At 37.4% G+C, this 23,248-nt stretch overlaps 1 protein-coding gene across 1 annotated transcript in view; it reads right to left on the reverse strand.

The window, feature by feature from the left end:
- Nucleotides 1–23,248, reverse strand: part of SPIDR (scaffold protein involved in DNA repair) — a 504,944-nt gene that overhangs the window by 284,900 nt on the left and 196,796 nt on the right. Inside the window, exon 7 of the mRNA XM_040487839.1 lies at nucleotides 19,915–20,015. Coding sequence (XP_040343773.1) covers nucleotides 19,915–20,015 — 101 coding nt within the window. The remainder of the gene's footprint in view (nucleotides 1–19,914; nucleotides 20,016–23,248) is intronic.

The raw sequence follows: 23,248 nt of genomic DNA on the forward strand, positions 1-23,248 counted from the left end.
TGCATGTCCCAATAGCAGTACTGCAAATTCACAACTACTAAACAAAAGTAGGTATTTTAGTCATGTGTGCTATCTCTTTTCAACAACATTGTAACAAACACTAACAGGGAAGGGGGAAGGAAAGGAGAAGGGAAATCAGCTTAAGGAATAAAATGAGATGATGTCAGGAAAGTGCCTCTCTTGAAAGGCAGGCAGTAAGAGACCAGGGAGTTCTAATCACAGAAAAAGTGCGAGGGAAGTAAAACACTTAAAGGGACTACTTAGCGAAAAATGCCTGGAGTGTCTGTACATGGGAACACCATACAAGACAAGGTAAAACAGCAAAACAGAGTTTTAAAAGCAGAAAGAACGTAAGGTCTAGCAAAGTCCACTCTTATCAGTAAAGAAAGTGAGGCACAGATCACATGACTCACGTATGCTTTTGGCTCTGGCAGAGCTGGGACCAAAACCAACATCTCCCGACTAGGACCATGTTTGCACTCAGATGTCATGTAATGTGTTTAAATTCACCACTGATATCTACAACACTTCCTGAGATAGCAGGCACTCCTCAGAGAGGGTAGGTAAGGCCTGTACATCTTTGCAGCACTTTGCTCAGCTACTATTTACTTATACTTTGTATAATTACAGTATAACAGGATACTGGAGGTAAAATTACACACAAAGACAGAAAAGTATATTAGGCCCAGTTACCAAACATTTCATGAAGGATATAACTGACCTTTGAAGGAGGGACTCAGTGTTGTGCACATGCGTGGGGTAGCACATAAACAGGACAGTGGGAAATGAGTCTACCATTGGGTAGGCTGGGCACATGACCAAGAATACCACACAAGACAGCTTAAAGGTGGCGAACATTTATTCCAAGGACAAGTGGCAGTGAAAAGAAACCTTTTATTTTTTTTTATTTATTTATTTTTTCAATATATGAAGTTTATTGTCAAATTGGTTTCCATACAACACCCAGTGCTAATCCCAAAAGGTGCCCTCCAAAAGAAACCTTTTAAAGCAGAAGAGTGAAATTATCAGATTTGCCTCTTTAGGATGATGACCCTGATAGACTGAAAATGAGGAAAGGTCAGTGGCAGGGAGACCAGAAGGAGACTGACACAATCATCCAGGCACAAGGGAATTTGAGCCTGAATAGTAGCAGATGGGATAAATGAAGAGATGTGACTTGAGAGACAGTTCTGAGGCAGATCACCAGAATCTAGGGTTGAGATGGACTGAAAACATGCACAAGAAAGTCCAAGTGAAGACTGCTCAATTAATGGACCAGGAGTGCAAGTACTAGGGCATGCTGGGTCTATGGGACCTGCAGGATTCCTAGGTGCCAGTAGGGCCAGGGCTGGGCCAAGAAAGGCAGCAAACCTGGAGTTACCAAACCTCCAGGCAGTCCTGGGGGAGACAGCATGAAGAACTTTGATTGCCCACAAAAGGCACATAGGACAGGAAGAGGGCCAGGACAGAAGCCTAAGGAGGCTGAAGTTGCACACAAAAAAAGAGTTCAGCAAAGAACCAAGAAGGCACACGAACATGGGAAGGGGCAATCCATGAGGGAGCACTGTTCTTCTTAAGGGAAGGGTGACCAGCTGTGTGAGCACTGCAGGAAGACAGCAACTAATGGAAATGAAGCATCACTGGGATGAAAAGTGATGTGAAAGTAGGCCTCCTGACTACTCTTTTTTTTTTTTCTTTTAATGTTTATTTTGAGAGAGAGAGAGTATGTGTGTGGGTGTGTGTGTGTGTGCGTGCGCACAAGCAGGGGAGGGGCAGAGAGAGGGAGAGAGGATCCCAAGCAGGCTCCATGCTGAGCATAGCCCAACACAGGGCCCAATCCCAGGAACTGTGAGATCATGAGCTACAATTGAGAGTCGGACACTTAACCTACTGAGCCACCCAGGTGCCCCTGCTGGTTACTCTTTTAAATCACTATCAAAGTACAAAAGCACAACTTCCAATTTTTACAACTTTACAAGGCATTTTACTAATCCAAGAACTTGTTTATTCAGTTTGCAGGCTGAAAAGGTTCTTATTTGGTCACAGAAAAATTTACAACTGCATCTGTTCAGAAAGATACATAGGACTGTGTGATAAGCCCATTGTTAGAGCACCTTCTTTAAATAAGATTCACACCACATGGGCTGCCAAGAGCAGTGCCACCTGTCCTGCCAACTTATTCCTCCTTGGCAGTCTCTACCGAAAGATGAGGAAAAGTCAAGTTTGGGCTTGTACTTTGAAACAGGCTTCTCCAGGCAATAGGATCCTAAGTGAAAAACCTATAATCCCTTTGAAAATAAAAATGAGCTGAAGAAATTTGGAAAACTAGATTGGTAGAAAGGTTAAGATGACATAAACAAGATTTCACAGCATGGATACATGCCAGTAGGATACTGAACTAGGATACAGGGTAAAAATGACAATTGGTTTGAGCAAGCCAATGAAAATGTTGCCTTGCCAATGACAATACTTTCCTAATGGTTGAAATCAGGGTTTTTAAGATGTACATAATGTTCTTCATTGACAAGGTCCCAATTTAACACTATGAATTAATTTTTATTTATTGAACCACATATGGAATTCAACAGGAAACATGTTTTACACTATATAATTCATTTAGAATGGGCTAACTGTGCAGTCTTATTTTTGGATAACTTACAACAGAAAACAGAAATAAAGATTCTTTTAAACCTCAGGCCAATGAGTAAACAATCTTAAAACGGTAAACTACTGTTTTTCTTTTCATATAAAAAGAAGTGGAGATTAAGTAAATCTACAGGGAACCCAAAAGCATCACTGAATTCTGCTGTGTCACCAAACCACATTTTATAGATTTTTTTATGTATAAAAAGTCACAAAAAATTATTTACTTCTATTAAATATGGTAAAAATGGATGTGCCAGAAGCAGCCAAGGTGTGACAGATACATTAGCCAGAAATCTGAATTTGGTATTAAGCATTCCTTCCTCTATTTTTCAGATACCATCATTTATTTTTAATAAAGTTATGAAATAACTTGACAACATGAAAGTTAAATATGAACTCTTTACTTCTCTGGTAACTTACACTTAAAATGATTATTGGAAATTATAGTTACTTAGGACATGAAATCACAGCTTTAACAGTAGACAAACTAACATCATAGTTTGTTTCCTAACCTAACTCAGCAAAGAGTATTCCTGTGAATTCTTCTTGCACATCATGGCAAAGAACCATATTAAATACCACGACTACACTAAAATGTGGGTAGGGATTGAAAAGAGAAGAAAAAAATAAAGCTTAAACATGTAATTGGCCTTCTGGTTTTATTGGCTAGAGGGAAGCTGGAGATAATCCAGAGACAGCTCCCTTGACCCCAAAGGAAAGGGGAAGTTAAGAAATGGAACTGCAGCAAACCCTCTCCAGCCAAACTGGACTTGACCCATACTGAGTAGGTCATAGTAGTGTTCCTTCAATTGAAACTAGGGTGGTAAATAAGGTAGATCGGGAGTTTAAGAAAAAAACGCAAAGGACTTTTTAAAGACTCTGAACTATAAAACTAACAACTCTTCAATCCATGTCGTTCTCATCTTGTAAATTTTTTTTAATGTTTACTTTTGAGAGAGAGAGAAAAACAGAGTTCGAGTGGGGGAGGGGCAGAGAGAGAGGGAGACAGAATCCCAAGCAGGCTCCAGGCTCTGAGTTGTCAGCAAGTCGGATGCTCAACCAACTGAGCCACCCAGGCACCCTTCATCTTGTAAATCTAAATAAACATACAGTGTTTTATAAACCTGTCCTATTATACCAAAAATCTCTTATGTCCCCACAGAAACAAAACATTTAAAAGGTATAAAATACTGCTCCAAATCGGACAAATTAAAGTAACAGCTCACCATAGCTCTCTTTCCTAACTTTAAAAACACAACTCTAAGATACTTAGATTAAACCACATGTATTTCCAACAATTATTTTTCATCTAAATAGAGGGCTCTTAGTTTACCAATCAATTTGCTATACTAGAAATAATCAGCCTAACATTTTCGACCCCAAGTTTCTTTAATTGTGCGAAAATATTGTATCAAAGCAATTAGATAAGCCTTTTGGACACACATATCAACAAAGGAACCTTGGCTCTTCTTCCTGCTCACACCACTATTTCCAAATAGAAGATATTGGCCCTGACATTCCTTCTTCCTCTCTTGACCACTCAAGGGTGAGTCTGAAAAATGACCTCATTTTCAGGGGTTCCCCAGCCTCAGAAGGGTCCCTTGAAAGCAATGAGAAAGAGGCAGGGGCCAGATTTCTGGCTGCCTGTTCCCAACAAGGCCGATGGGACCCCACTTCTCAAGTCATGCAGCCACCACTCCTGGGATTGGCTATAGGGACCCTGGGGGCAGTGGGTGGCCTCAGGGTCAGTGTTCTCCCAGTCTCAGCCATCCTTTGCATCAGGAGCACAGAAATGCCTATGTGAGGTTTGTGCAGGTAACAAGGAGAGCTCCAGGGGGAGTGCCTAATGGGAACTTGTGGTGGCATCAGAGATTACAAAACCAAGCCTTTGAGAATGTTCACTGCTGATCATGCTCAGGGACAAAGAACAGCTTGTACTCTGCGTTTTGAAAAACTGTCTCACTGGAAAAACCAGTCTCAATAAATTATTGAATTGTTCACCTCCTGACACAATGATACACATTTTAGGAGTTCATAAGTAAAATCTAAGGTGCTATTTGCTACTTCACATTTTTCTCCCTTCTTCTTTAAAAAAAATTTTTTTTATCGTTTATTTGAGAGAGAGTGAGAGAGAGAGAGAGAGAGAGCGAGCACACACACGCACAAGCCGGGAAGGGGCAGAGAGAGAGAAGGACACAGAACCCAAAACAGGCTCCAGGCTCTGAGCCATCGGCACAGAGCCCAATGTGGGGCTTGAACCCACAAACTGCAAGATCATGACCTGAGCTGGAGTCGGACACCTCGATTGAGCCACCCAGGTGTCCCCTCCCTTCTTTAATTATAAAAACAATGTATGTGATTTTGACAATTTTTTTCTTCTATAAAAGAAATATTTAAAAAGAAACCTTGTCCTGGGATGCCTGAGTGGCTCAGTCAGTTAAGTGGCAGACTCTTGATTTCTGCTCAGGTCATAATCTCACGGTTCATGAGAGGGAGCCCCCTGTTGGACTTCATGCTGACAGTGCACGGAGCCTGCTTCTGATTCTCTAACTCTCTCTCTTTCCCTCTCCCACTCATGCTTGCTCTCTCTCAAAATAAATAAACAAACATAAAAATTTTCAAGAAAAACAAAAGAAAGAAACCCTGCCCAATATCTTTTCCAATGTCAACCTTTGTTAATGGTTTTCTACAATTTATTTAATAATATTGACTAATACTTCCAAACTGTTATACAATGTGAAGAAAGCCTAAAAGCATTAGTTACAATTGCCTCAGAGCACTATCTGGAGTACTTTATTATAGTTAATCATCAGTATAAGGAATCAATATGGTTTCTTTCAATTTCTCTTGAAATTGTATACATAAATATTCTTCAAGGAGTAATTCAGTGTGATCATTCTCCACTACAATTCCTAAGGAGTAACACACTATTCCCTTTGGTTTTGTTTCTTTTGTCTGACTTTCCAAAAAGCACTTCAGTAAGTAAAATTTTACAGACATTATTAACACATCTTCAAATGTAAAATTAGTTTTTCTTCCTTCTAAAGAATAAAGCTTTACTATGTTAAGTAAGGAAACAAGACACAGCTATGTGACAGGGTCACATAGCTGTGTCAGTGACAGAAGCATATTTGTTGCTTAAAAAGTCTGAATGAGGGCACCTGGGTGGCACAGTCGGTTAAGCCAGGTCACAATCTCACGGTCCGTGAGTTCGAGCCCCGCGTCAGGCTCTGGGCTGATGGCTCAGAGCCTGGAGCCTGTTTCCGATTCTGTGTCTCCCTCTCTCTCTGCCCCTCCCCCGTTCATGCTCTGTCTCTCTCTGTCCCAAAAATAAATAAACGTTGAAAAAAAAAATTAAAAAAAAAAAGTCTGAATGAATCAAAGAAAAAAGAGACAAAGTAAAACAAAACATCAAATATTATGACTACCTGCCATAAAAAAATGAAAAGATATAAGGCACCAATTTATACTGTATTTCTCTAGTGAGTAAAAAAAAAAAAACTTTTGAATTAATAGAAAACCATCAATTTCCATTCTCTGAGTAATGGTGGTTATAGTGGTACTTGCATTTTTAGAATTGTTTTTTTAATGTTTATTCATTTGTGTCTGAGAGAGATACAGAGTGTGAGTGGGAGAGGGGCAGAGAGAGGAGACACAGAATCGGAAGCACGGTTCAGGCTCTGAGCTGTCATCACAGAGCTCAGTGAGGGGCTCAAACCCATGAAGTGTGAGATCATGACCTGAGCTGATGTCAGATGCTTAACCGACTGAGACACCTAGGTAACCCAGTGGTACTTGCTTTATATGTACGTTAAGCTGCATATCTACATTTTTTGTTCTTTTTTCTTTGTGTTATATTTCAACACAAAATATAATTTCAGAAAAGCAAATATTCGCATCGTAAAGGCATTTAAATAACAATTCTGTTGCATCCTGGATTTTACAAAGGTTTAAATTGTACTTTTATATTTCATTGCCTGAATATAATATATGGCAAATAAATTGCCTTTTATTGGACTTCAGTAATAATCAAAAAAATTTTTTCAATTATAATGATTTTGCACAAAAGGAAAAACACTTAAAATATGGGTCATTCAGGCCAACAGGTACATGAAAACATGCACAACATCACTAATCACTCGGGAAATAAAAATCAAAAGCACAGTGACAGATCACTTTACACCTTTTTGAATGGCTAGCATCAAAAAGAATAACAACCAACAAATGCTGGCAAGGATGTGGAGAAAAGGAACACTTTGTGTACTGTTGGTGGGAATGCAAATTGGTATAACTACTGTGGAAAACAGTATGGAGGTTCCTCAAAAAATTAAAAACAGAAGTACCATACCACCCAGCAATTCCACTTCTGGGAGTTTATTCAAGAAAGTGAAACACTAATTTCAAAGGTATCTGCACCCCCATGTTCACAGCAGCATTATTTACAATAGCCAAGATATGGAAACTACCAAAGGGTCCATCAACAGATGAATGAAGAAAATATGGTATACATATATTAATATATATTATTGATATTATATTATATCATATCATATTATATAAATTATATGTATTTATATATACATATATATTTATAGTAACTATATATAGTAAATATATATATATTATTATTATATACTATATATATAGTATATATATATTACATATATACTATATATAGTAAATATATATATACTATATATATAAATATATATACATATATATTTATAGTAACCATATATTTTTATATATGGTATATATAGCATTTAATATATATCATATATATGCATTTATGTATATTTATATATAGTATACATATAGTATTTAATATGTATATTTATGCATTACATACATATATATGTATATAAATGCAATGGAATACTATCCAGCTATAATAAGGAAATATCTTGTCATTTGTGACAACATGGATGGACCTTGAGGGTATTATGCTAAGTGAAGTAAGTCAAAGAAAGAAAAAATACTGTATGATCTCATTAACACGTAGAATTAAAAAACAAAACAAAACAACCACCCCCACAAAATTTATAGAAAAGGAGATCAGATGTGATTCCCAGAGGTGGAGGGAAGCAAGTGTGGGGGGATGAGGGGAGAGAACTGGATGAAGATTATCAAAAGGCATAAACTTTCAGTTATAAGATAAATTAGTAGTAGGGATGTAACCTACAACATGGTGACTATAGCTAATGCTGGAGTCCTAAGAGTTCTCATCACAAGAAGAAAATAGTTTTTCTTTTTCTTTTCTTTTTTTTTATATCTATATGAGATGATGGATGTTAACTACACTTATCTTGGAATCACTTTATATTTGCATGTCAAATATTTATGCAGTATACCTTAAACTTATACAGTGCTTTTCTCAAAACTGGGGAAAAATAGAAACAGGAAAAAAAAATGGGCTGAGAAAAAATCTCCGTTAAATAAAATATAAGTTTTCTGGAAAACATTAATGAATAACAAAACCTCCAATGTTTCATAACTCATTAGCTATCTTCCTTTGATATTCTGTCCTAGAACCTAGACAGAGGCTATAGGTACCCCCTGTAAACCTGAAGCTATCTTCCATGGCCTGTCCAGTGTGGTGCCCACCCTAAACCCTCCACAAGTCCTTCAGTATGCCAACCTGCACCTATATTCTTTCTTTGCATATCATCTATCTAGTTAGTAAAATAGAAGTTCCATAATTGCAGTGACCAGATTTTGCTTATTCATGGTGCACAGTGTGTGGTGCACAGCAGGTCCTTAATAAGCAGGTATTGAATTAGTAAACAGTTACGTGTGTAGCTCCTCATCCGTGACCTCTCTTGCCACCATCCTGTTTCCACCACCAGATTCTAAACACCAGTAAAGCAGCAGTTTGGGAAAAGGACATATATTTCATATAACTAAAATCAACACAGAAATATAGACACACAAAAAAATTTTCCTCCGCATAAACGACGTACATGACAATTTTATAGAAGAAGACACTAAATAGGGACACCTGGGTGGCTTAGTCGGTTCAGTGCCTGACTCTTGATCTCAGCTCTGGTCATGATCTCATGGTTTGTGGGATTAAGCCCCAAGTCGGGCTCGTGCTGCCAGCATCAAGACTGCTTGGGATTCTCTCTCTTGCTCTCTCTCTGCCCCTCCTCCACTTGCTGTCTCTCAAAGTAAATAAATAAATTTTAAATAAAATAAAAAGGGGGGTGCCTGGGTGGTTTCAGTAGGTTAAATGTCTGACTTCAGCTCAGGTCATGAACTCGCAATCTGTGAGTTCAAGCCCCACATCGGGCTCTGGGCTGACAGCTCAGAGCCTGGAGCCTGCTTTGGATTCTGTGTCTCCCTCTCCCTCTCTACCCCTCCCCACTCCCACTCTGTCTCTCTCTCTCTTAAACATAAATAAACATTTAAAAAAATGTTTTTTAAAAAGAAAAAGACACTAAATATTACTTGGTTGTTTACTTTCTATAACACAACTTAAAGGAGAATCAATGTTTTTTAATTAGCTAACTGAAGTGACCTCAAACATCTAAAAAAAAAAAAAAAGAAGGCCTTTTGTTTAACAATAGGCAGTGAAAAACAGAATTTAGAAGAGTAGCAGCCCTGTCTCCCACCCCCAAATCAGCTTCTTCATTTAACAAACAATTTCTAATTTTATGGACTAACAGCAGAACATTCTGGTTCCTTTTGTGGTCTAGGAGGCACAGTGCGGCTCTGGTGGAATGAAGTGTGTGTGTACTGCCTCACTCAGTGTCTGGAAGGGAGGAGCATTCAGCGGGAGCCATCATCTGTATTATCTGCATCAGTCTGAACTGTCTTCCTTATTTGCATCATCTCTGAAAAATTTCCAAGTCTAACATTCAGAAATCCAAGAAGAAATAATAAATGGCAGATTTCCCCCCCTAAATACAGAGACTATTTTTTGGAGGAGAAAGGAAAAAACCCGTAAAAAAATAACAGAACTGGGGTGCGCCTGGGTGGCTCAGTCTGTTAAGCATCCGACTTTGGCTCTGATTGTGATCTTGAGGTTCATGAGTTCGAGCCCTGAATCAGGCTGGGCTCTCTTCTGTCAGCTCAGAGCCCACTTCACATCCTCTGTACCCCCCTCTCTCTGTCACTCTCCCACTTGTGTGCTCTCTCTCAAAAATAAATAAACATTAAAAACAACAACAACAAAACCTTTGATGGGGACATGTATCATAAAATGTGGCACTGGAGGGACGCCTGGGTGGCTCAGTCGCTTGAGCGTCCAACTTCAGCTCAGGTCATGATCTCACAGTTCATGAGTTCAAGCCCCCGCGTTGGGCTCTGTGTTGACAGCTCAGAGACTGGAGCCTGCTTCGGATTCTGTGTCTCCCTTTCTCTCTGTCCCTCTCCCCCTCATGCTCTGTCTCCTTCTCTCAAAAATAAATATTTAAAAAAAATTTTTTTTAATAAAAATAAAAATAAAATGTGGCACTGGAAAAATAATAAGGCAGTGAATGTAATTTTGCAAAAATCATGGTGGGTAAATGAAGAAACAATTATTCTCAATGCGAAGATATTAGGAAATTAAAATAATATGACAGAAAGAATAAATGAGAACTCCTGAAATCTGAACATATTTACTCTAAGCAGGTACGCTAACAGTGCATGGTGAGGTTATCTAATAGAGTCTGGCAGTTGAGTAACTGTGGGAATTTGTTTTAAGGAGACTCAGTACCCCTTCTAGGTGAGCCAGCCTGGGCATTCTGTCAACTAGTTGGGGAGAGGCTGGCTAGTGGTGTAAGTGGAAAACAAGGTTTCCCGGGCAGCAGATCAGGATGCTATCGAAGCAGTGTTGGAGAAAGGCATCGACAGATGTTATAGTTTTTTGTGGCTTACAGGTCACAAAGTTTCAGCTGTTCATGACCCACTGGCAAAAAGTAAAAAAAATAAAAAAATTCTACTACAAAAGGTATTAAATATTAACACCAATATGAATAACTAAGTTCACTCTTTGCTCTTATAACACTATTCTAAGTTCAAGACAACATATTTATTACTTTTGAAACACATACATGTGCACAGAAAACTTACAGCATTTTTACCTTTTACAGGCATATCAAAGGGTGTTCTAAGATGAGAACTCACACACATGTGCTTAGTGACAACTCTCAACATATAGTAGCAAGTTGAGGAAAAAGAAAATTGAGAGAGAATCCTGCTTTGGATGCCAGTAAATGCTACTGTACTTCATTAATTTTACTTGTTTCTCTGCCCCTCCCCCATCTTCTTCTTTCTCAAGTTTAGAATGAATTTTTTAGAACAAAAATCTCAGTGAGGGGCGCCTGGGTGGCACAGTCGGTTAAGCGTCCGACTTCAGCCAGGTCACGATCTCGCGGTCCGTGAGTTCGAGCCCCGCATCAGGCTCTGGGCTGATGGCTCAGAGCCTGGAGCCTGTTTCCGATTCTGTGTCTCCCTCTCTCTCTGCCCCTCCCCCGTTCATCCTCTGTCTCTCTCTGTCCCAAAAATAAATAAACGTTGAAAAAAAAAATAAAAAAAAAAATCTCAGTGAAAAATTACTTATCTGAAGACCATCTTTTGATTTTTTGGTTTCACTTATCTTTTTTTTTCTCCTACTCTGTATTCTTTTTATTTAATTTTATTTTAATTTTATTTTTTTAAATATATGAAATTTATTGTCAAATTGGTTTCCATACAACACCCAGTGCTCATCCCAACAGGTGCCCTCCTCAATACCCATCACCCACCCTCCCCTCCCCCTCCCCCCCACATTAGCCCTCAGTTTGTTTTCAGTTTTTAAGTCTCTCTTTGGCTCTCTCCCACTCTAACCTCTTTTTTTTTTTTTTTCTTCCCCTCCCCCATGGGTTCCTGTTAAGTTTCTCAGGATCCACATAAGAGGAACAAATATGGTATCTGTCTTTTTCTGTATGGCTTATTTCACTTAGCATAACACTCTCCAGTTCCATCCACGTTGCTACAAAGGGCCATATTTCATTCTTTCTCACTGCCACATAGTACTCCATTGTGTATATAAACCACAATTTCTTTATCCATTCATCAGTTGATGGACATTTAGGCTCTTTCCATAATTTGGCTATTGTTGAGAGTGCTGTTATAAACACTGGGGTACAAGTGCTCGTATGCATCAGTACTCCTACTCTGTATTCTTAAACATTACAAGGAGCTCACTGGTTTTGTCCATCTAAGAATATCCTTAACAATTTTTAGTTTAAAAACTTAGATACCACATTGAGAAACTTCTTGTCATGCCCTTACTGAACAGAGGATGAACAGGAGAACTGGGAGACAGACTTTGCTACGCTGATGTCTCCAGAACTCAGTTATGCCATGAGCATACGCTCTCAGTGCCTGCCTGGATCTGCCTCCCAACAAACTACCTAGAACAAGATGGGCCATTATCACAGGCCACTGAGGCAGACTGACACGAACACACAGGGCTGTGCCTGTCTCTAAATAGAAGATCCAACTGGAAGGGTTATTGTGAGGATTTAATGGGTCAATAAACACACGAAATGCTTTGGATATCACATAATAAAAAGTGGCCATGGCAAAGCAGTGTTGGAAAACTGTTTCCCTTCAAAAAGAAGAAAAATAGAATGGTTCCTGAAAAGAAATCTAGGAAATAATGTTTCTTCTGACTCTGTGATCTTCCATTCCCTATTCCACAGACACCTTTTAAAATACATATTTCGAAGGCATCACACTGGAAGGCGAGATGGGGGGCAGTGGTGATGGGCAAAGTAGAGGAGATTAAGGAGTACAAACTTCCAGTTATAATGTAAATAATTCATGGAAATAAAAAGTACAGCATAGGGAATATAGATAGTACAGTCAACAATAAATATAAGGTAATAACGTTGTATGGTGACTACACTTATGGTGAGCACTGAGTAATGTACAGAATTGCTGAATCAGTATGTTGTACACCTGAAACTAATACAACATATGTTAATTACACTTCAATAAATTTTAAGAAAATCCAATCACAGACTCCAGGAGCTGAGTGATCAGGCCCCTGCACTCCCTCTTCTCTGCCTGTCATCTCACGTGCCCATCTGCACTAGCCTTCATGTGCAGAACACGTTTCTCTCTGTTTTCTAAGCAGCTAGGTCAATCCGGCCTTAGTGATCACACAAAAACAGCCAAGGAAATAGACACACATTTAAAATTTATTCAAGTTTGAAGAATCTTGAACTATGTCTTTTATACTGAAATGTACTTGGAGGAACAAACAGGGAAAACAAAACTGATTATTAAATGGTATAAGTGGTTGTTATAAAATAGCCCAGAAAAGTAAGCCATACAAGAGGGAAGAAAAGAAAAAATTAAAATCCACAAAGCAAAGGTGTTAAAATTTTTTTTATTATTTTAGAAATATTCACTGGAATATTTGAAATATGCACTGTCTTATAAAACTAGACATGCCCTTACTATAACACCTGGCAATTGCTCCCTTGATCATTTGTAGCAGAAAAATAAAGGCCTATGTTCACTCAAAAACTTGTACACTGACATTCATAGCACCTTTATTTGTAATAGCCCAAATTTGGAAATGATCAAAATGTCCCTTAGTAGGTGCACAGTTAAACAACTGGTATATCCACATCATGGAAAATTACTCACTAATAAAAGGAAGTTAACTATTGATATATATACAATCAAATCTTGAGGGAATTATGCTGAGTGAAAACAGCCAATCCTGAAAGGTTACACACCATATTATTCCATTTAAAAAATTTTTTTAATGTTTATTTTTGAGAGAGAGAGAGAGAGAGAGAACACACCAGAGCATGATCAGGGGAGGGGCAGAGAGAGAGGGAGACACAGAATCTGAAGCAGGCTCCAGGCTCTGAGCTGTCAGACCTGGACATGGGGCTCGAACCCACAAACTGTGAGATCATGACCTGAAGTCAGACGCTTAACCAACTGAGGCCCCCAGGCACACCCCCCCCCCATATTATTCCATTTGTATAACAGTTTTGAAATGACAAAACTATGGAAATGGTAAGATTCATGGTTTTAAGGTATTAGAGAGAAGGGTGGGAAAGAGATGGCTGTGCGTAGCATGAAGGGATTCTTGTGGTGATGTACGCTTCTGTATACTGACTATAGTGGTGGGCATGTGAATCTATACATGATAAAATTACATAAACAAAATATATACACAAACTGACAAGTACATGTAAAACTGGTAAAATTTGAATAAGGTCAGTGAATTGTATCCTGGAACAATATTTGGGTTGTGCTGTCATAGTACAGTTAGGAAAGATGTCTTCATTGGGGGAAAGCAGGCAAAGGACACAGAGAATCATTCTGTATTATTTCTTTTAAATGTATGAGTTACATGTCAATCTACAACTATCTCCTAATAAAATGTTTTGCTTTTTTTTTTAAAGGCAGACAGATATGTTGGAGACATTCACTCAAACATTTCAAATCAATAAGCAAGTTCACACTCCTCCTTGTTATGGATTAATTGGATGATACTCCTCAAATGGAACAAATGTAAGAAGGCCACAAGCTAAATAATTACAAACTACATATTAATTTCATAAACCATTATTTCTCATATCTGAAGGAAATAAAGACTAAGAGAGATGCTACATTTAATTTCTAAACCAAAAATTAAGACCTGATTCATAAAATTCCTAGGTTTCTCAGTAAACCCATCAGAAGAAGGGAAAGCCATGCCCAACGTATTCAGTCAAAATTAATCTAAGATGAACAAGCCACTTCTGTGTGTAAGAAATAAAATGGAACTGTGACTTCAGTACCTTGTTAACCCAAAGGTACATGTAAATCCCAAGGAAGAGAAGGAGAAGCTGATTTTGGTTGCTTCTGAACTACCAGCCTGGTATGAAAATGACCTCCGAATAATTCAGTGTCTGTTTATTTTCACCACCTATTGAGTGCTGACTCTGTCTCACAGCTCTTTGTGCTTACATGCAGAATCAGATTCATTGTCAGCACAAGCTCATTAGGTGACGTACTATTACATTCACTTATGATCGGGAAATTAAAAGGTTCAGAGAGTTTAATAATATAGATATTTTAATAAATCCATCACTGAATCTCAGCTGTTTACTAAATTTTTTTTTTCTTGGGATTTGGGGGTAGTGGGAGCTATTGCTATTTAATATTTTTAAGTTTTTCTTTTACTTACCCAGTTACTATAAATATATAGAAATAAGAAAATATAATTTTGTATACTGAAAGAAAAAATTTCTTCTGCCAGGCCACAAAGTAAACAGTGAAATATTCTTCCTAACACAATAGAAGTTATATCAAAAAGAATGAAAAAAATGGTACAATGTATTACAAGACACCAAGCAGAGGATCTAAGAGATCTCAAAAGTAAGAAATTCATCTAAAGAAACAAAAAATAAAATCCAAATCTAAAGATGTTCAGACTTTAAGACAAAAATCTATTAGAGATGGGCCATTCATATATGAAATTAATGGATTAGTTTTTAGCTCTTTGTTTTTGTTTTCTTTTGCTTTTGTCTTTTATTTGTGGTATAATTTATATAACCTCTATCCCCAAATTCAAAAAGGAAATTATGGAGCACCTGGGTGGCTCAGTCGGTTAAACCTCTGACTCCTGATTTCGGCTCAGGTCATGATCTCATGGTTTGTGAGATAGAGACCTGCTTCGGGCTCTGTGCTGATAGCACAGGGCCTGCTTTGGATTCTCTCTTCCCCTCCCCCACTCCCTCTCTCTCAAACAGTAAAAAAAATAAAAAAAAAAAAAAAAAAAAAAAGAAGGCAAATCATAAGGAACATTCCAAATAAGGTATTTGGTGCTTATGAGCCAAATAAAAGGTCATATTCCCTCTCTTCATTCCAGGCACCCAGTCACACTTATTTGACCTGGTATTTTTCTATTTCAACCTCTAGAAGATACTTTCTATTCTGTGCTTAACAATTTGTGGTCAATTCACTATGAGAAGGTAGGACAACAATGTAGAGTGATTTCTATTATATGTTAACATGAATAATTAAGAAGACAATCTGCCATCTCCCTATCAAAATAATAAGATTTGAGGGTATCCTACAAAAGATTCATTATTTAGATAACCTTCAAACTTACGTCCTATGCTTAGTGTCGTCTTAAGAATGCAACACGGAACGGGGCGCCTGGGTGGCGCAGTCGGTTAAGCGTCCGACTTCAGCCAGGTCACGATCTTGCGGTCCGTGAGTTCGAGCCCCGCGTCAGGCTCTGGGCTGATGGCTCAGAGCCTGGAGCCTGTTTCCGATTCTGTGTCTTCCTCTCTCTCTGCCCCTCCCCCATTCATGCTCTGTCTCTCTCTGTCCCAAAAATAAATAAACGTTGAAAAAAAAAATTAAAAAAAAAAAAAGAATGCAACACGGAACTAACTACATGTTGAAAGACTACCTTTTCCCAAACAAAAATGACATTTGTATGAATATTTCTAATTTTGCTGGTTCCTTAATCACTTGCCTTCTTAATCCTAACTTTCTCCAGCCCAAGCAGATAATCTAATGAAGGCCCACATGGATTAGTGATTAAGAACATGGACAACAGAGATAACATCAAACCTGGGCTTATGCACCTATACCATATATTCAATCTACAAATTTTTCATCTAGAAAATAAGAAAAGCAAACTGAATCTTAGAGCATTATTTTGCATACTAAATGGTTTAATATGTAGTAAGCCTCAGCATTGTACCTGCCATACAGTAAACCTCCAAATGTGATACAACAGTGATAAGGACAAAGTCAAAGGAGAAAAAAAGACAGACAGAAGCTATTTTCCCCCAATAATTTCTTAGGAATTTATGGTTCAAATTAAAGTTTGTCCAAGTCTTCCTCTCACCTTGAGCATATTTACAATATTTCAAGACTATAAAGTCAACAAAAATTCAAAATAGATACCTTATTTGACACATAAAGTTCAACCTGGGGTGTTTGTTTTTTCCTCAATTGTAATATCAAGAGCAAATTGGTAGAGGGTCTCCTGGGTGGATCAGTCGGTTAAGCATCTGACTTCAGCTCAGGTCATGATCTCATGGTTCCTGAATTCAAGCCTTGCGTCAGGCTCTGTGCTGACAGCTCAGAGCCTGGAGCCTGCTTCAGATTCTGTGACTCCTTCTCTCTCTGCCCCTACCCTGCTTGCACTCAGTCTCTTTCCCTCTCTCTCTCTCTCTCTCAAAATAAATAAACATTAAAAAAAGAGAGCAAATTGGTAGAGAAGTGAAAAAAATTATTTTCATGAGGCAGGATGTGGTACCATGGAAAGAGCATGACACTGGCAGTTAGGTGGCTATGGTTTTAGCCCTGTTTCTTCCTTTAATTGAATAATCAGAGCAAGTCACTTCCCTCTTCTAGGCCACATACTGTCTCCATCCCCCAAAGAGGAGCTGAGACTGGAAGATCTCTAAGAACCCTCAAGAATTACCATTCTACCTTTTCATGAGGGAAAAGAAAATAGGATGTGGCATGAACACTAATGTAGCATATAGGTGGTACTTTCAATGTTTTTTTTTTTTTTAAAGATTTTTTTTTTAATGTTTATTTATTCTCAAAAGAGAGAAAGTATGAGCGGAGAGAGGCAGAGAGACACAGAATCCGAAGCAGGCTCCAGGCTCCAAGCTGTCAGCACAGAGCCTGAAGTGGGGCTCAAACTCACGAAGCATGAGATCATGACCTGGCCCGAAGTCAGACACTCAACCGACTGAGCCACCCAGGGGCCCCACAAAGTTCTGGCTTTTTAAGTGTGCAGTGGCCAGACTCCAAGGAAAAGCTAGATACTCCAGTCACTCTGTTTGCTATCCTCCTGTCCTCCATTCTTCCCGTCCTGTCTTTTCCATCCTGTGGCTCATGACCTCATCCCAACCTCTCAATACAAAGTTGGCCTATATCACTAAAATAAAAGTTGCTTCATTGAAATTTACCAAGTCAAAAATTTTTTTTAATTTTTTTTTTAACATTTATTCATTTTTGAGAGACAGAGAGACAGAGTGTGAGCAGGGAAGGGGCAGAGAGAGAGGGAGACACAGAATCTGAAGCAGGCTCCAGGCTCTGAGCTGTCAGCACAGAGCCCGATGCGGGGCTCGAGCTCACAAACTGTGAGATCATGGCCTGAGCCGAAGTCGGACGCTCAACCGACTGAGCCACCCAGGTGCCCCGACCAAGTCAAATATTTATATCAAGTCAGAAAGAAATCCAAGCTTACCATTCTCTTATATAATTACTTCAAAAGAATGGAGGCAAAAGCAAAATAGGAAAGAAGGGTAAGTTTGAGAATTTAGGTGGCATGGCCATATTTTTCTGGTTGAAGCAGAACAAAAGAAATTTATAATGCATAAAACCCCAAATTAAATTTAAAATGATGAGTGACACAAAGTTAAACAGAAACTAGTTAGAGGTGGAAGTGGATAGATTATAGGAGAAAATGATCACTCCAAATCAAGGACATCACATTTGAGAGGTTACGTACGTACAGGTAAATATTTATAAATAGAATATGAGAGATTACTGAAAGGTTAAAATGAAAAAATATATTCTAAAATCACAAAGCGTTCTTATTTTTATTAAATAAGTCTTGAAAAAGATCACAAGTTAATTATAGGGCTATTTATTATACTCCACCTCAGTAGTGATTAGTTCAAGGAGGGGTACATGTCTCTGCAGATCAATGAAAATCATTGGTAAAATATTAGAAAAGAAAGCATTCTTTTTATCAGACGTGACGCTGTGAATTACCATGTGGAAAAGACCTACCAATCTTTTCAAACCAATATGCCTGAAGTGAAATTTTCTCCCTGTGGCTTTCAGGTATAAGTCCTATTAAATTCTTTTTGTGCTTATGCCAGAGTATTTATTACTGACTTCCCTGAGTAATAAAACTCATTGTCAATCTTTATGTATACCTGGTTTTCTGACTAATCAAATGAGTTGTGAAGATGATTATTTAATATAATCTTTTATATATAAAAAAGATAAGATACAAAGTAATAAATGTAACAATGGGCTGATTCATAGCATCCTGTAATAAAAAAAAATATTCTTGGGTCATATGTATCAGGTCATCCTGATAACATATGTCATATTATAATACTCTCTAATACAAGAATGTGAGAGAAGGCAGTTGCTAGAAGATAGCTGGGAAGAATTTTACTTCATTTTATTTTTTAAGATTTTTAAATTTTAAGTAATCTCTATACCCAACACAGTGCTCGAACTTACGTCTCCGAGATCAAGAGTCAAATGCTCCACTGACTGAGCTAGCCAGGTGCCAGCTGGGAAGGATTTTAAAGATAATGAATGAGATCAAAATTAAAAAGTCTTCCAGAGAAAAGTGCAACAGTTGACAACATACTGGTTGAGTATTTTACCTAGCACTGCTGTTCTATTTTGCATGCTAACATGTGCCAAAATAAACTGTGAGCCTATTAAGATGCATATTCCAAGGAACCCCCTGGAGAGAAAACTAATAGATGACCATTCCCACCTACTTCTTCCCCCACTCCTAATGGAAAGACCACTCAAGAAGAAACCATGAAAAAAACCACAGTCTCACAGAAGAGGGAGCTTTTCCAGGTATATGAAATATTCTTAACATCAAACAATTTGTTAAAAAACAAGTTTTCAGTCACTTGCTTGTAGTAGCAACTTTCAAACTACATCCTGTAATTTATTAGAAGGGACCTATATCAATTTAGTGAGATTAGGATTATGGGAAAAATAAAAGACAATGCAGAGTATATCACACATATTAAGGTTAGTGTTGTTTAAAAAACATTTCAGGGGTCTGTGCATGCATGTAAATCATATGTGCACTGGGAGATTATATAAGGTGTATTTCTTTTTTTTTTTTATTTTTTATTTTTCAATATATGAAGTTTATTGTCAAATTGGTTTCCATACAACACCCAGTGCTCATCCCAAAAGGTGCCCTCCTCAATACATAAGGTGTATTTTTTACTAGGGATCACAGTCACAGAAGTCTGAAAGCTATGAGCAAAAAGCTAAGAGCAAAAGAAAAGCCTAACACAGAGCTCTCCAAATCAGATCAAGAGTATGTCTTCTATTGAACTGTGAGAAGCTCTATAGGGAGGGATAAGTAGACCTTATAAGAATGGACTCATCTTTCAGAACAATTTTTGAGACCCATAGGACACCTGGAGAAAAAGAAAACATCATGAAAACAGTAATGATTAAATTAATATATCTTAACAAAAAATACTTTTGACTAGCATCTTCTTTATCCACAGTCTCAGATGTCAGTGCAGACCTTACCTGAAAGTGTCTTTTGGTAAGAAACACATTGATGTCTCCATAAAGAAATGGCAGATCTCTCTCGATTTTGCAGTCCATTTAGTCTTTCTGCTAGCCCGCCTCTGTTTAATGAATTACAATGTATTAAGTTAGTTAAAAGAAAAGCTTCAGAATAGTTGGAACTCTCTATTTTATACCCTCCAGCCGGAAACAAATAGAACATGCAAATTCTAACTTATTTGGCATCATGTTATCTTCCTAGAGGCCGAATCCTCCTAGATCAATATTCTTTAAGATTTCTTGAAGCTCAGTTTCCTGATTCTTAGAAATACAGGTTACTCTCATGTCAATTTGACTTTCTTCCTATTCTTTCCTAATTTACTTATTCCATGAATATATACTGATCACTTGTTTCCTGTTCTACCTAGCAAAGTGCTAGATACCAGGAATCAAAAGAAGGCAATGAACCATGCCACAGGGGAGCCTCGCAATCTACTCAGCAGACAGGGACAAAACATATAAATTAAAGCATGGTCAGAATTGTAGTCAAGAATAAAACCTGCAAACTGTTGATAGGCAGAACACTCAAATAAGAGAATTTAGGTATGGGATCATTATTGGGACCACAGAGACAACTGACTATTAACCACAAGCACACCACAAGGGTACCAACATTATAAAAAAATTTTTAAAAAACCCCAAACCTTCCGTGTATGGCAGGAAGATGATTAAAATGGACATACTTCACAAAAACCTTTACCTATCAATGAATAATATATACAACAGTATTATTACATATTATTACACTAATACATTAATTATATTATTACACTAATATTCATGTATTATATATAATATACATTATACATGTTACAATTATATATTATTATATAATTACATTGTTATATATCCTTATATAATAAACATAATGTAAGTATGTTGCATATTAACATAATATAATGCTTATATTATGCTAATATATTATTAAATCATATATATGTATATTCATTGATATGTATATTATAAACATATATATTGTATATATTTTTTTGATTCAGTAAACTACCTAGGGTCAGAGAAGTCAGCAGCTCCTAAAACATCTGTGCTGTCAAGAAAAATCAGGATCAGCTGTTAATCACCATTATGATTATATTATAAATAATTTATCAATATATTATTTCATATAATTACGTACCAGCTCACTGATCATTTCATTACATTATCTCATTTTATTCTAATAATATACCTTTATTAAGAACAGATATTAATACCTACCTCACAGATGATAAAATCAGAGCTTAGAAAGAGGAAATTCTCCAATATTATGTAACTAGCCAGATGAGGATATAGTTGTTGAAACCAGATAAGACTTAGCATAGTGCCTGGCATTTAAACCTTCAAGAAACACGAGTCATTGGTATTATGATTTTGTCATGATTTTTACTTGTGCCCTACAAGCTCTTTCTACTGAGATGACTGAAAGATCTCATTTTCATACATATTATGTATATTATCATTGTTTTTGTATAGACACTTGTTTTCCTATAGGCACTATTGTTTCTGAATGTGTGGGACATATAACAATTTTTTAAAATTCTCATAATCACAAATATGCCAAAGAACCTCAACTTTACATACATGTCTACCTCTGCTTAATATATGTGTAAGCTCTTCTTCATATCATTCTCTTTACAGAAAGTAGCTCATTATACTCCTTCTCTAAACACTATAAAAGTAGGTACTATTGTCATCCTCATCTTTACACATGATAAAGTGAGGGAGGCAGTGAGAAATCAAACACCTGTGAAAGGTGACACATGTGATAAGTGGCATACCTGGAGGCATACCTTAGCAGTCTGTCTCCAGAGTTCCTAAACTCAGCGTCAATGATATACTTACTGCCTCTTAAAAAGAAACTCCTGGGGCGCCTGGGTGGCGCAGTCGGTTAAGCGTTCGACTTCAGCCAGGTCACGATCTCACGGTCCATGAGTTTGAGCCCCGCGTCAGGCTCTGGGCTGATGGCTCGGAGCCTGGAGCCTGTTTCCGATTCTGTGTCTCCCTCTCTCTCTGCCCCTCCCCCGTTCATGCTCTGTCTCTCTCTGTCCCCAAAATAAATAAAAACGTTGGGAAAAAAAAAATTTTTTTTTAAAAAGAAACTCCTAATAAACACAAGAAAAAAAGCAAAACACTATTCTTTGTACAATGATCTAGACAGTTACTTTTCAAGTGTTGGTTTTCAATCCTAGGGCTATCAAAAAAAGAAAAAAAGACAAAATGCAATCTGAAAGCAGTATACAGTTAAGGCCACATCCCCAAGTAAACTGTATAATCTCCCAAGTAAACTGTAGGAATTATAAGATGAAAAGGAAGAGTAAAAATAAATGTGGAACAGTTCTCTGCATGTAGAAGTATCTGGAGCCATAAGATAGAATCAGCATTTGAGCTTGTTTTTAGTCATTCAGAGATGTAGTAGTGCTTCACAGAGCATCTCTGCTCCATCTGCCTAGAGAAATTATCATCAGATGGACCAAAGCCTAGAAATGGAAGCACCATGACCTCTGACCAACAATCACAATTCAGTGAAAACCTATCTCACATTATTTAAAAAAAAAAAAAAAAAAAAAAAGTCATGCAGGAGGTTCAAGAAGGCCCTGCTTGTATACAAACATGTTCTGTTTTCTGTGTTTACTTTTTTTTTTTTTTTTTGTTAACAGTTCCATTGAAGTCTAATTGACAAATAAAACAAATATTTAAAGTGTACATTGTGGTGATTTGATATATGTATACATTGTGAAAGGATTCCTCCCATCTGGTTAATTGACAAATCCATTGCCATATATATTTAACTTCTGTGTGTATGAGAACATTGAAGCTCCAGCCTCTTAGCAAATTTCAACTACAAAATACAATGTTATCAACAGTCATCATTGTGTTTTCCTTTATTTTCTTTTTACACTAATACCAGATTTTTATTGTTCTTCAAACAATCTGAAAACTACTACAGCTTATCAAAGTTCAAAGGTAGTAGCTATTACTGTATTTTACTTTAAATCTTCAGAACTTATTCATCTTATACCTGGTACCATTTTACCAAATTCTCCACAACTGGCACTGGCAACCACTTTAATCACCCTCTGTTTCTATGAGTTTGACTTCTTTTTTTGTTTTTAGATTCCACTTATAAGTGATACCATGCCGTACTTGTCTTTCTCTGTCTGGCTTATTTAACTTAGCATAATGCCTTCGAGGCCCATCTATGTTGTCACAAATGGCAGGACTTCCAGCTTTCTAATGGCTGTGTAATACTCCATTGTGTGTGTGTGTGTGTGTGTGTGTGTGTGTGTGTGTGTGTGTG

This window comes from Herpailurus yagouaroundi, unplaced genomic scaffold, assembly GCF_014898765.1.
Source record: "Herpailurus yagouaroundi ecotype Mexico unplaced genomic scaffold, PumYag 165, whole genome shotgun sequence".
Lineage (NCBI taxonomy): Eukaryota > Metazoa > Chordata > Mammalia > Carnivora > Felidae > Herpailurus > Herpailurus yagouaroundi.